At 41.9% G+C, this 12,304-nt stretch overlaps 2 protein-coding genes across 3 annotated transcripts in view; both read left to right on the forward strand.

The window, feature by feature from the left end:
- Nucleotides 1-1,025: 1,025 nt before the first annotated feature.
- On the forward strand, nt 1,026-8,475 carry LOC138966132 (uncharacterized). Of its 2 annotated transcripts, XM_070338258.1 has the most exons (4): nt 1,026-1,240; nt 1,699-1,798; nt 2,288-2,434; nt 7,648-8,475. In XM_070338258.1, the coding sequence occupies exons 2-4, from the start codon at nt 1,738-1,740 to the stop codon at nt 8,043-8,045; spliced, it is 606 nt and encodes a 201-aa protein (XP_070194359.1). In that variant the 5' UTR covers nt 1,026-1,240; nt 1,699-1,737; the 3' UTR covers nt 8,046-8,475. The 2 variants fall into 2 exon arrangements, with proteins under 2 accessions (XP_070194359.1, XP_070194358.1); XM_070338257.1 differs by lacking the exon at nt 1,026-1,240 and having other exon boundaries at nt 1,301-1,798.
- Nucleotides 8,476-8,807: 332 nt separating this feature from the next.
- The window catches only part of LOC138966124 (uncharacterized), a 5,738-nt gene continuing 2,241 nt past the window's right edge, over nt 8,808-12,304 (forward strand). The window contains exons 1-2 of the mRNA XM_070338243.1: nt 8,808-10,955; nt 11,965-12,111. Of these exons, the coding sequence (XP_070194344.1) occupies nt 10,712-10,955; nt 11,965-12,111 (391 nt within the window). The 5' untranslated portion in view covers nt 8,808-10,711. The remainder of the gene's footprint in view (nt 10,956-11,964; nt 12,112-12,304) is intronic.

Below are 12,304 nucleotides of genomic sequence, written 5' to 3' on the forward strand. Positions count from 1 at the left end.
ACTGATTAAATCATGAAGTCTGTATTGATAAAATCAAGAAGTCTTCACATCGTTGTCAATCGCTTTTGCAGAATTTTACAGCAGTACAGTGGAACCTCCTTGTTAAGACCCGAACATTTTTGACTCCTCCCTTTTAAGACCCTATTTACTCAGACTTCCTGTTCGTACCTTCTGCAAATGTACCCCCATTTTAAGACTCCCTCCTTTTTAAGAGCCTTTTTTCCAGATTTTAGGAGGTCTCCACTGTACAATACTGGGCGTAACCGGTTTACAACAGGAAAGAATAATAATTCAAACTCCCTGCTGTGCCTGTTGAACCAAACATTTGAAAAGGAATGGCACACATAGCGGCTCTCATCTCACAATCACGAACAATCTTGTTATGCAGGGGTTCGCACCCAAGACGTTCAGCGGACGATATTATGATGAGCTGCCATGTTTTCCCGTCTTCAATTGTTTTGTCGATAAAATACCCGTTGTCCTTAATTGAGCCCGAAGTTGACTTCGTGAAGACCTCGCGAAGTCTTTTACCGATAATTCAGAGCCAAAGCTTCGTGAAGCGAGTTTTGTGTCATAGAATTCGCAAAGTCGACTTTGCCCAATAATATCAGACTTGAGGCATGACAGGCTGTACAGTAAATGTGTTCCGGAAGTAACTCCGGTGGGTTTTAATGTGCTGTGGAGGAGTTGCATGTCTTCCTTGAATTTGAGTCAAGTTGTGAACGCGCCGATTCAATCTAGGGACACATAGTGCTTACTGCCACGCGAGCCGAGAACATTTTCCCTCTTTATCTCTGCTGCGCTGGCAGCAAAACCCCTCCGCGCAGAGGTTTTTCCAGACACATCGTAAGTAGGGTGGATAGCATGGGTTCCGATGTGCACGTCTTCGAAAGAAAAAGACATAATGACTGCCCCTGTCTGTCTAAACTCTAAAGTATGAGTCCTGATCGAGTCATATCGAGCGGACACTACCAATGCTTTACCCCAAGAGCGCGTACAAACCTCGGCAGAGTTATTTTTGAACATTATCTAATCACTTGCCGTGTTTTCAAATTGTTTACTCGAAAGAAAAAACGACCACTAAAGGGGCCGACAGGGGCTGAGAAGTGGACTGTTGAAAAGTTTCCGTCTGCCCTTTGTACTTACTTCACTGAGAGTTTGAAAAGAAATGGATCAAACCGGTATATGACGTTCACATTAGCAAGCAATCTGTTTGTGCGCGGACACAGACTGGCACCCGGTAAGCACTGTGCACGACATTATATGCTACCCTTTTTTCTTTTCTTTTCTTCTTCGAGTGTACTCTTTTGAGCCTATCAAACCCCCAGTGAAAACAACTCTTGTAACTTCAGATATGCTCCTCACACGAGAAAGTGTCTGACGTGTCGGAGAGTTTATGTGTCTCTGAAAGCTACCGTTAGCTAAGTTTGACACATGACACAATATATGGACTTAACCAAGTAACAAAGTATCTGAAAAGCCAAATTACAACGTGACTGAAAAGTTCAACACTTAACCAAATCACAACTTTATATCAAGGAGGATTCATATGAGAAGAAAAAAAACATGTCGATATTCTCAAACCGCCCAATGGGCTACAAAGCTGGCGTGTTCCTCTTGTTCTTCTCCCACTTTTTGTTGATTTTGGGCTGTGCGACTTCATACTGGACTTATGCATTTTTTGTTATACGCCACCAGAACACATACACCTATGTTTCTCTTCACGAGGGTCTGTTTATGTTCTGTGGGACAGACGTCAATAACAGGGCCTGTGCTACCTTTGGTGTCAGCGGACTGGGTGAGTGGATTTGTTCAGATAGGACAGTTTTACGCCCTTAGGGTAAAGCAACGAGGGGCATGTTCCCGGGTTTTACACCGACTTTAGATGCGATACACAAGTGTATGCGTATTTATCTGGTATCCGACAGAGAGGGCACAATGACTAAGGTCTTTTGCGTGCCACTGTTGTGACACGGGGATGGAACATTGATACCGTCTAAGGGTCTGCCTGTGTCCGTTTCGGCTCGGATTCGAACCCCCGAACCTAGGATCACAAGTCGACCTGAGCTATCAAGTGTATGTGTGTGTGTGTGTGCGTGTGTGTGTGTGTGTGTGTGTGTGTGTGTGTGTGTGTGTGTGTGTGTGTGTGTGTGTGTGTGTGTGTGTGTGTTTGTTAGTGTTTGTAAAAAATGTAGTTATAATTGTAACTGAATGCTTGAGGGGAAAACATCGTAGATACATTGCAATTGTTATTGGTTTGTGTTTTGGTTCAAACACCTTTCTTCAGATGCCTGGCTTCACGCTGTGAGACTGCTGGAGTGTTTGTCTGCGATGGGTCTGACCACTGCCTGTGTCTACGCTCTGTACACAAACTTCTGTCGTTTACAGGCTGGTCCTTATTCAAGATATCTTGAGATGTGTGCTGCCATTTCAGGTCAATGTCTTAATAACGATCCTTCTTGGTTCCTGTCTATGTCTGTGTCTCTCTATACTTTGTTCTATCTGTTTGTGTTAATATCTCTCTGTTTGTCTGTCTGTCCGCCTGTTACTGTTTCTGTTTCTCTGTCCATCTGCCCCTGTCTCTCTCTGCCTGTCTGCCTGTGTGTCTGTCTGTCTGTCTGTCTGTCTGTCTGTCTCTGTCTGTCTCTGTCTGTCTGTCTCTCTCTTTCTCTGTCTGTTTCTCTCTTTCTCTGTCTCTGTCTCTCTCTCTCTGTCTCTCTGTCTCTGTCTCTGTCTCTCTCTGTCTCTCTCTCTCGCTCTGTCTCTCTCTCTCTCTCTCTCTCTCTCTCTCTCTCTCTCTCTCTCTCTCTCTCTCTCTCTCTCTCTCTCTCTCTCTCTCTCTACAGGAAGCAATCAGGCTGTTGGTGTGTGGTACATGTCCAAGAGGAGGGATGGTCTTATCCCATGTAAAACCTGGGCATATCTAAGATATAAGACAAATAGTCACCTGGCTGGCTATAGTGGGAGGGTTACTTTTGGTGGTCACATTAGATATTATGTTTTTTGGAAAGTTCGTTTTATTTGCAGCCACAGTTCGGTAAACGACAAATGGCTAAACCCAACCACCTAAGAATGAGAAGCGTTTTTGTAACATGACCCATATTCTGCAAAAATGCAGCCATGACGCAGGGGGTAGGTTACAAAAAAACGTCATGTACCGCTTGACTGCATACGGATATAAGCAAATTATACCTTAAACGAAAGCTAAAGATTGTTGCCATCAGACAGCAAGTAAAATGCCTAATTCGTATACACAGTTTTATTTTTAACAACATCTGTATAACATGCGGACGACAAAACAGGAAATGCCATTTTCTCAATCGATATGTATAGCTAACTGAACGCCTGGTTGAAACCGCAATCAAAAACATCTTGAAAATTGTTTATTCTCACAGCTAGAATTATTTTACATCAACAATTGTTAATTTACCGAGGAAAACAACAGTCATATAAGATAAATAATGGATGATTCTGAATCAACTCCGAAAACCGAACCGGGTCGAAGCAAAAAAGAGTTTACACATACACAGGCTTGAAAAAGGATAATTTGGTTCAATATGTTAGATTTTTACCCATAACGTTAAAGATCAGCTCAATATAAAAGGAAAGTGATCATTGTAAAAGGATTTTGCTATCGCAAAATAATTCAACTTCCGGTTTTACCACATGGCGTCCATAATATTATCAATTTATTACATAGCGTGCATTTGTCAGAAATTATACTAAATGTTAGAAGCGATCTTAAAGTGAAAGTAACGTTTAATAAAAGTATGCGCATTTACTTATTGATAGATATATGACTAAAATAATGGACATGTAATTTAAACGTACAAAACGACATTTTGTACACTACCTCTCTAATAAAAACGCGACTATGACCGACCGATATGTATGTGTAAATTAGGTCATTGTTAGTGATGAAAACGGGGTTTCTTTAAAAGATAACACGCAAACTGTGAAGTTCAAGGCCATAAATGATTTTAGTACGACTTCTTCAAAACAGGTCTGTTTTTCACTCCACCAGTTTCAGTTTTAATAAAATATATGTATAGCTGTCATTTTCAAAAAACCTTATCTGCAATTCACTTAACCAAATACACCATGAACCCAGAAGATATTAGAGTGAGACACTTCACAGTGAAATATGTTATGATTCCCCTTATTTCAAAATATATGCATTTTAATTGGCAGACACGATTCACGTCGTAGGTACGTGTCGTCTGGCGAGGCAACTGTTAGCATTTTTTGTCGTAAGAATTGACATTTTTAAACATAAATCATGGAAAAAAAACTAATTCTACAAAAAGTGCAGGTTTTCTTGGTATAGTCAGTTAAAGCATCTTAAAATTCAAGAAATTGTGCAATTACGTGTATGTATTTGAAATGGCAGACAATATTGAATGAAAGTGATTTTTGACTGATTGAAACCCTACCCCCACTAACAAAATGGGCCCTGAGATTAGGGGTGTTAGTTAAAGATGACTGAATAATGGCTATGCTTTTCCCCTAAAGTATTCAAAACCTAAACATATACATAGGCAAGATGTTCTACATTAACACAATTAACTTTTTAAACATATACATATGCTTAGTACACGATACTTCCGGTTTTTCTACCGGATGACTTATACATTTAGGAGGTAAACACCTTATCGTAGAAAAAGCTTTACTTTCAAAAAGTGCAAGTAATTATTAAAAATCATACATAATATTTATATATAGGAGTTAATTTTCCTTCGAAAGTCATTTGTTTCAAGTGGCAGACAATGTCAGTTGGAGAGTTACATGTACGTAAAGCGTATAACTGTTGTCTGTGATTAGTGCATTGTGGACACATTGGCACCATTTGATCCTAAATGCTAAACGATGTCGTGATCATACCACAGTTTTAGGATAATTTTACATCGCATCGATTACTAAATTGATGGTAGAATTTCACTGATAAATTCTATTTCCGGTAGCGTCAGTGCCGTTATCTTTTTCTTTTTGTAATAAGGTAATAACGAATGAACCACGTGTCACACTCTTATGCTAGTCTTTAAATGACAATTCCAATTCTAGTAAGTTAAAAGGCATGTATTGCGCGTTACATACATTTATACCCCCCCCCCCCCCCCAGGATTACAATGCAAGTAAACACATATAAAGAGTTAGTAACGTTTTACATGGTTACACGTTCAGTAGTGAACGTAACGTGTGGTTTAACAAAATTACTTGCACATACAATAGTGAAGTCTGTCTGTGTGTCTTTGTTTGTGTGTTTGTCTATGTCTGTCTGTGTGTTCGTACGTTTGTCTCTCCCTCTGTCTGTCTATCAGTCTGTATATCTCTCTCTTTCTCTCTGTGTCTCTGTCTGTCTGTCTGTGTGTGTGTGTGTGTGTGTCTCTCTCTCTCTCTCTCTCTCTCTCTCTCTCTCTCTCTCTCTCTCTCTCTCTCTCTCTCTCTCTCTCTCTCTCTCTCTCTCTCTCTCTGCGAGGTAGGTGCACTTAAAGAGAAAGCAACACAGTAAGAAATGCATTTCTCTACCAAGAATGAAGTTTGTCTGTCTGTGTGTTTGTGTGCGTGTTTTTTTGGTTGCGTAAGTGTTTCTCTATAAGCATCTCTACGTCTTTGTTCGCGTACATAAGTGCGTGCGTGCATGTGTGGGTGTTTCTGTGTCGGTTTGTCTCACTGTGTGTATGTCTGTCATTTTGTCGGTATGTTTGTGTATGTGTCTTTGTGTGTGTGTGTGTGTGTGTGTGTGTGTGTGTGTGTGCGTGCGTGCGTGCGCGCGCGTGTGTGTGTGTGTATGCGTGCGTGCGTGTGTGTGTGCATGTGTGTGTGTGTGTAAGTGTGTGTGTTTGTGTATGTGTCTTTGTGTGTGTGTGTGTGTGTGTGTGTGTGTGTGAGATTGCAATTATTCCTCCTTTTTACATTTAGTCAAGTTTTGACTAAATGTTTTAACGTAGAGGAGGGAATCGAGACGAGGGTCGTGGTGTATGTGCGTGTGTGTGTGTGTGTGTCTGTGTGTGTGTGTAGAGCGATTCAGACTAAACTACTGGACCGATCTTTATGAAATTTGACATAAGAGTTCCTGGAAATGATATCCCCAGACGTTTTTTCTTTTTTTTGATAAATGTGTTTGATGACGTCATATCCGGCTTTTCGTGAAAGTTGAGGCGGCACTGTTACACTCTCATTTTTCAATTAAATTGGTTGAAATTTTGGTCAAGTAATCTTCAACAAAGCCCAGACTTCGGTATTGCATTTCAGCTTGGTGGCTTAAAAATTAATCAATGACTTTGGTCATTAAAAATCTGAAAATTGTAAAAATATATATTTTTTATAAAACGATCCAAATTTACGTTCATCGTATTCTCCATCATTTGCTGATTCTAAAAACATATAAATATGTTATATTTGGATTAAGAACAAGCTCTAAAAATTAAAAATATAAAAATTATTATCAACATTAAATTTTCGTAATCAATTTAAAAACTCTTTCATCTTATTCCTTGTTGGTTCCTGATTCCAAAAACATATAGATATGATATGTTTGGATTAAAAACACGCTCAGAAAGTTAAAACGAAGAGAGGGACAGAAAAGCGTGCTATCCTTCTCAGCGCAACTACTACCCCGCTCTTCTTGTCAAGTTCACAAAAATAAACAGATTATGACGTCATTTTAAGTGGCACAAACGTGCACATGAATGCCTTCCCTTTCGAATGATTTACAGTTATAGAATTTCTGTCAAGCGGTTTAAGTTTTATGTCCGTTTTATGAACCCAACCCTCAAAACAAGAATAGTAACGCCAAAGAAGGAAAACATACACACAAACCAACGTTTTTCTCACCGTTGGTTTGGAATATTGCCCCAAAACTTTAGATTTAGTGTTGTGGTGTTAAAATCTATCAGAAAAATGTGTTTGCTAACGTGACGCCAAAAAGTAATCAAAACGGTCCTTAGCCGACTGACTAAAACCATGTACAGATCACTTGCAATACTCGCTGGCTTGAGATACACTCAATGCACACAGACACCACACGCAGGAGCGTTTCTCAGGATTTTCCTATTTCAGCGCGGAAGAGACCGGCTAACAGTAGTGATCGCAAAAACCCTTTCTGACATCGGTATTTCTTAATCCCAGGACGAATCCTGAATCCAACAGAAACCGATGGTTACATTATAATTGCCAGGAATATACAGGTCAAACTAAACAATAAACAAACACGAACAATAACAAAAATCAAAGAAATAGCCGGTGCGCATGACCGGCTACCCATTTCCTTTGCAGTACTTTACGACAACTGTTACCAGTAAAGCACCGGGAGTTTACGGCTAACGCAATCTCTGTCTGTCTTTCTTTCTGTCTCCTTGTCCGCCTGTCTCTCTGGTTGTATGTCTATATGTCTGTCTCCTTGTCCGCCTGTCTCTCTGGTTGTATGTCTATCTGTCTGTCTCCTTGTCCGCCTGTCTCTCTGGTTGTATGTCTATCTGTCTGTCTCCTTGTCCGCCTGTCTCTCTGGTTGTATGTCTATCTGTCTGTCTATCTTTCTTTATTGATGTCTACATGCCTGTGTGTCTGCCTGTATGTTTGTCTCTGTCGTTGTGAATAACGTAAACTCACGTGTGGCAATACACTTCCTCGGCTGTACGGTGTACGCAGGAAAGTTGAACAACAGAACGGATGAACAGGAGCAGAGTGTCCTAGGGACGGAAATCACCGTCATACACAAGGACTACACTCTGATGTTTGCGTTTTATTTGGTCGTCGGCGGCAGCATTCTCTCCGTTGTCACTGCCATCGTCATCGGCGTCTTCAACAAGGATCCCTTTAAGTACAACCTTCTAGGCACGCTCATCAAACGCGTTGCAGAGGTCGTTCTCCGCACGACGACCTCTGTCACCGAAGGTCGAGGTCAAGATCAAGGTCAAGGTCAAGTTTGTCCAGCGGATGGAGGTGATCAAGTAAATCATCCACTTTATGGTCACTCCCAGCCTTATGGCGAACCTCAACCGGTGACGGCCGGCTACTCCGAGGCTGGAGCTTTGTACCAGTTATAGTCTGGCAGTGTTCAAGCTGTTGGTTTTCTTTGTTTCTTTGCACTTTATTTCACGTGTGACAACGAGAAAGGAAACAAACTTGCATCGGTCCTGGATAGCCATGTAGATTGTAGGGACGATAACAAAAAACAATACGCAACCAACCCACGTGAGACAAACCGGTTTAGTACTCTCGCCCGTGTTGAGACTTGACTTTGCTGGTCGTTTCTCGTCATCTACGCTCGTACGTACATACGATCTATGATTAAGCACAAAATACGCCAAACTGACTCAGTTTGCGCTTGTTTCATCGTTTTATGTTCACCATTGAACGTTTTATGCTCACCCTGCAATGTTTTATATTCACCATGGAACGTTTTTTGCTCACCTTGCAATGTTTTATGTTCACTGTCCAATGTTTTATAAGAAATCCAAAAGACGTTTCCATGTTGCTGCTGTTGTTGATAGTTGTGTGTGTGTGTGTGTGTGTGTGTGTGTGTGTGTGTGTGTGTGTGTGTGTGTGTGTGTGTGTGTGTGTGTGTGCATGTGTGTGTGTATGTGTGTATGTGTGTGTTTTGTGTGTGTGTGTGTGTGTGTGTGTGTGTGTGTGTGTGTGTGTGTGTCTGCGCGCGTGCGTGCGTGTGTGTGTGTGTGTGTGCGCGTGTGTGTGTGCGTGCGTCCGTTCGTGCGTGCGTGCGTACGTGTGTGTGTGTGTATGTGTGTGTGTGTGTGTGTGTGTGTGTGTTTGTGTAATCTCAACTAATTTCAACTCTTAGCTAACTCACAACTGCACCTCAGAGAGGTTGCATACCGACAATCATGTCGATAATCTAGAAACCACCCAGCTGCCTACAAAGCTGGCGTAGTCCTCTTCCTTTTTGCCTTCATGATGTCCATCTTTGCCTTTGCGACGCCATACTGGGCCACTGCAGGATATTCGGTCAAGATCGGCGGGATCAATGCGTCTGGAGAACTCCATGAGGGGCTGTGGAAGGTGTCCAAGCCTATCAAGATTCTGGGCGATGTCACCGTAAAGAACGTCATTGTTCTTGGTTCACCGGCTCAACATTTGAGTAAATGTGATCAGAGTTGGCACGAGGTTTTGAAGAATCTCATATTCTTTTTTTGGCGAAAGGAAAACCAAAACGCAGCACTTAACAAATATTTCAGTTTAGAAAACGGTTCGTATTACATTTTATGTTCGCATCTTGTCTCCTTACGTGGAAAAACTATCGAATGGAAGTAAAAAAAAAGAAATTTGCATCTAAACATTTCGTAAGTCTCATCAACAAATACACAAACAAACAAACAAACAAACAAACAAGCGAACAAACAAGCGAATGGCTTTCATAAGGACGAAAAGTTTAACTAACACGTACGACTATTGTGACGACTTGTATCAACAAAACAGTAAAATCCAAAGCACAAAGTACTTCTTTTACTTTAGTCAAAGTATTTTAGTCGTCAAATTGTCACGAGAGAGCTAGACCATTAAAGTATTTTAACTTAACTTGACTTGACTTGACTTAATGCTACTTTTGTGTCGGAAAACCAGATGAACAAAATACCTGCTGTCCTCAGTTGAGCTCGAAGTTGACTTCGTGAAGAGCTCGCGAAGTCTTTTACCGATAATTCAGAGCCAAAGCTTCGTGAAGCGAGTTTTGTGTCATAGAATTCGCAAAGTCGACTTCGCCCAATAATATCAGACTTTTGGCATGACTGGCTGTACAATAAACAGTTTCCGGAAGTAACTCTGTTTAGTTTTAATGTGCTGTGGAGGAGTTGTCTTCCGTGAATTTGAGTCAAGTTGTAAACGCGCCGATACAGCGATAGCATGGGTTTCGATGTGCATGTCTTCAACACAGAAATACATCATGCCTGCCCCTGTCTGTCTAAATTCTAAAGTCTGAGTCCTGATTGAGTCATATTGAGCGGACACTGCCAATGCTTTACCCCAAGAGCGCGTACAAACCTCGGCAGAGTTATTTTTGAACATTATCTAATCACTTGCCGTTTTTTCAAATTGTTTACTCGAAAGAAAAAACGACCACTAAAGGGGCCGACAGGGGCTGAGAAGTGGACTGTTGAAAAGTTTCCGTCGGCCCTTTGTATACTTACTTCACTGAGAGTTTGAAAAGAAATGGATCAAACCCGCATGACGATTACATTAGCAAGCAATCTGTTTGTGCGCGGACACAGACTGGCACCCAGTGAGCACTATGCACAAAATTATGAGCTACCCTTTTATTTCCCTTTCAGTTATTTTTTTCTATGGTACTCTTTTGAGCTTAGTAAACCCCCAGTGAAAACAACTCTTGTAACTTCAGATATGCTCCTCACACGAGAAAGTGTCTGGCGTGTCGGAGGGTGTATGGGTCTCTGAAAGCTACCGTTAGCTAAGTTTGACACACGACAAAAGATATGGGTTTGCCAGAGTGTACAAGACTGTGTACCTGAAGAGCTGCAGTTTAAGATTGACGCTTTAGCTAAATTACAACGTAACCGAAAAGCTGAAGTTAAATTTGACACTAAGACAGACTCCAACGTATCTGCCAAGCTGTACTTAAGCTCTCCACTTAACCAAGTGACAACGTATCTGAAAGACAAATTAGAACGTGCCTGAAAAGTTCGACGCTTAACCAAATCACTACTTTATATCAAGGAGACTTCATTTTGAACAAAAACCCATGTCGATATTCTCAAACCGCCCGACGGGCTACAAAGCTGGCGTGTTCCTCTTTTTCTTCTCCTACGTCTTCTTTATTGTGGGCTATGCGATGCCGTACTGGGCTACTGCGGATTTTTTTATGCACCACCAGGACACATACACCTCTGTTGATGTTCACGAGGGTCTGTGGATGTTCTGCCAGACAACCAAAAAGCTTGGCGACAATGACATGCGCTGTGCTGCCTTGGGTGTCAGCGGGCTGGGTGAGTGAATTCTTTTGTTCAGGGAGGTAAATTCAAGTTCTACGCCCTCACGGCAAAGCCTTTAGGGGCATGTTCCCGGGTTTTACCCCGACTTTAGATGAGATATACAAGTGTATGCGTATTTATCTAAGTGGTATCAGGGAGATAGGGCGCAATGACCTAGGTCTTTAACGTGCCACTGTGGTGACACGGGGATGGGACATGGATACCGTCTATGGGTCTGCACATAAAGTTGACCCGTGTCCGTCCCGGCCCGGATTCGAACCCCCGACCCTCGGATCACAAGTCCCGTGCTCTACCACCTGAGCTACCAGGGTCCCCCGATTTGTTCGGTGATCGCGCTATAAGTTGTGTATAAACCGGTGGTACGGCATAAAAGGCGTGAATAATTATACTGTTTCCATCTCCAGTATGTGAAGCTACTTACGCACAGGTCCTTTTTTGAAATCGAACCGAGATTTATTTTTCGCCTTGCTTACCATTAACAAACCCCCAAATCCCTCGACCTCATTACTCTCGAAGTTACTGCTACGGCGTTCAAAACTGTCCATGCGTAGCGAACAGTTTGGAAGTAAGTTTCTTTTCAGAAGAGGGGTCAAAATGTCTACCAGCTAGAGAGGACTGGATTAAAAAGAAGATTCAAAAGTCTTTTGCAGTGGTTTTACGTTAATCAATTGTGTGTGTTTGTGTGTGTGTGTGTGTGTGTGTGTGTGTGTGTGTATGTGTGTGTGTATGTGTGTTTGTGTGTGTGTGTGTGTATGTGTGTGTGTGTGTATGTGTGTGCGTGTGTGTGTGTGTGTGTGTGTGTGTGTGTGTGTGTGTGTGTGTGTGTGTGATGATTCAAGACGTCTACTAGAGATGAAAGGTTTTACACTGAGAGGTTTTTGAAGTGTCTGCATGTTATCGCGTAATTGTAATTATAATTGTAACTGAATGCTTGAGGGGAAAACAACGTAGGTCAATTGTAATGTGTATCTGTTTGCGTTTCGGTTCCAAACGTCTTCTTCAGATGCCTGGCTTCACGCTGTGAGACTGCTAGAGTGTGTGTGTGTGATTGGTCTGAGCACTGCCTGTGCCCACGCTGTGTACACAAACTTCAGTCGTTCCCTGCCTGGACCTTTTTCAAGATGTCTTGAGATGTGGGCTGCCATGTCAGGTAAATGTCTTAAAATACGATACTCCAACTGTTCCTGTCTCTGTCTCTGTCTCTGTCTCTGTCTCTCTCTCTGTCTCTCTCTGTCTCTCTCTCTTTCTCTCTATCTCTCTCTCTCTCTCTCTCTCTCTCTCTCTCTCTATCTTTCTCTCTATCTCTTCGTCTTCCTGTCTCTGTCTGACTTCCTTTCTCTTTG

Source organism: Littorina saxatilis, linkage group LG1 (assembly GCF_037325665.1).
Source record: "Littorina saxatilis isolate snail1 linkage group LG1, US_GU_Lsax_2.0, whole genome shotgun sequence".
Taxonomy (NCBI): domain Eukaryota; kingdom Metazoa; phylum Mollusca; class Gastropoda; order Littorinimorpha; family Littorinidae; genus Littorina; species Littorina saxatilis.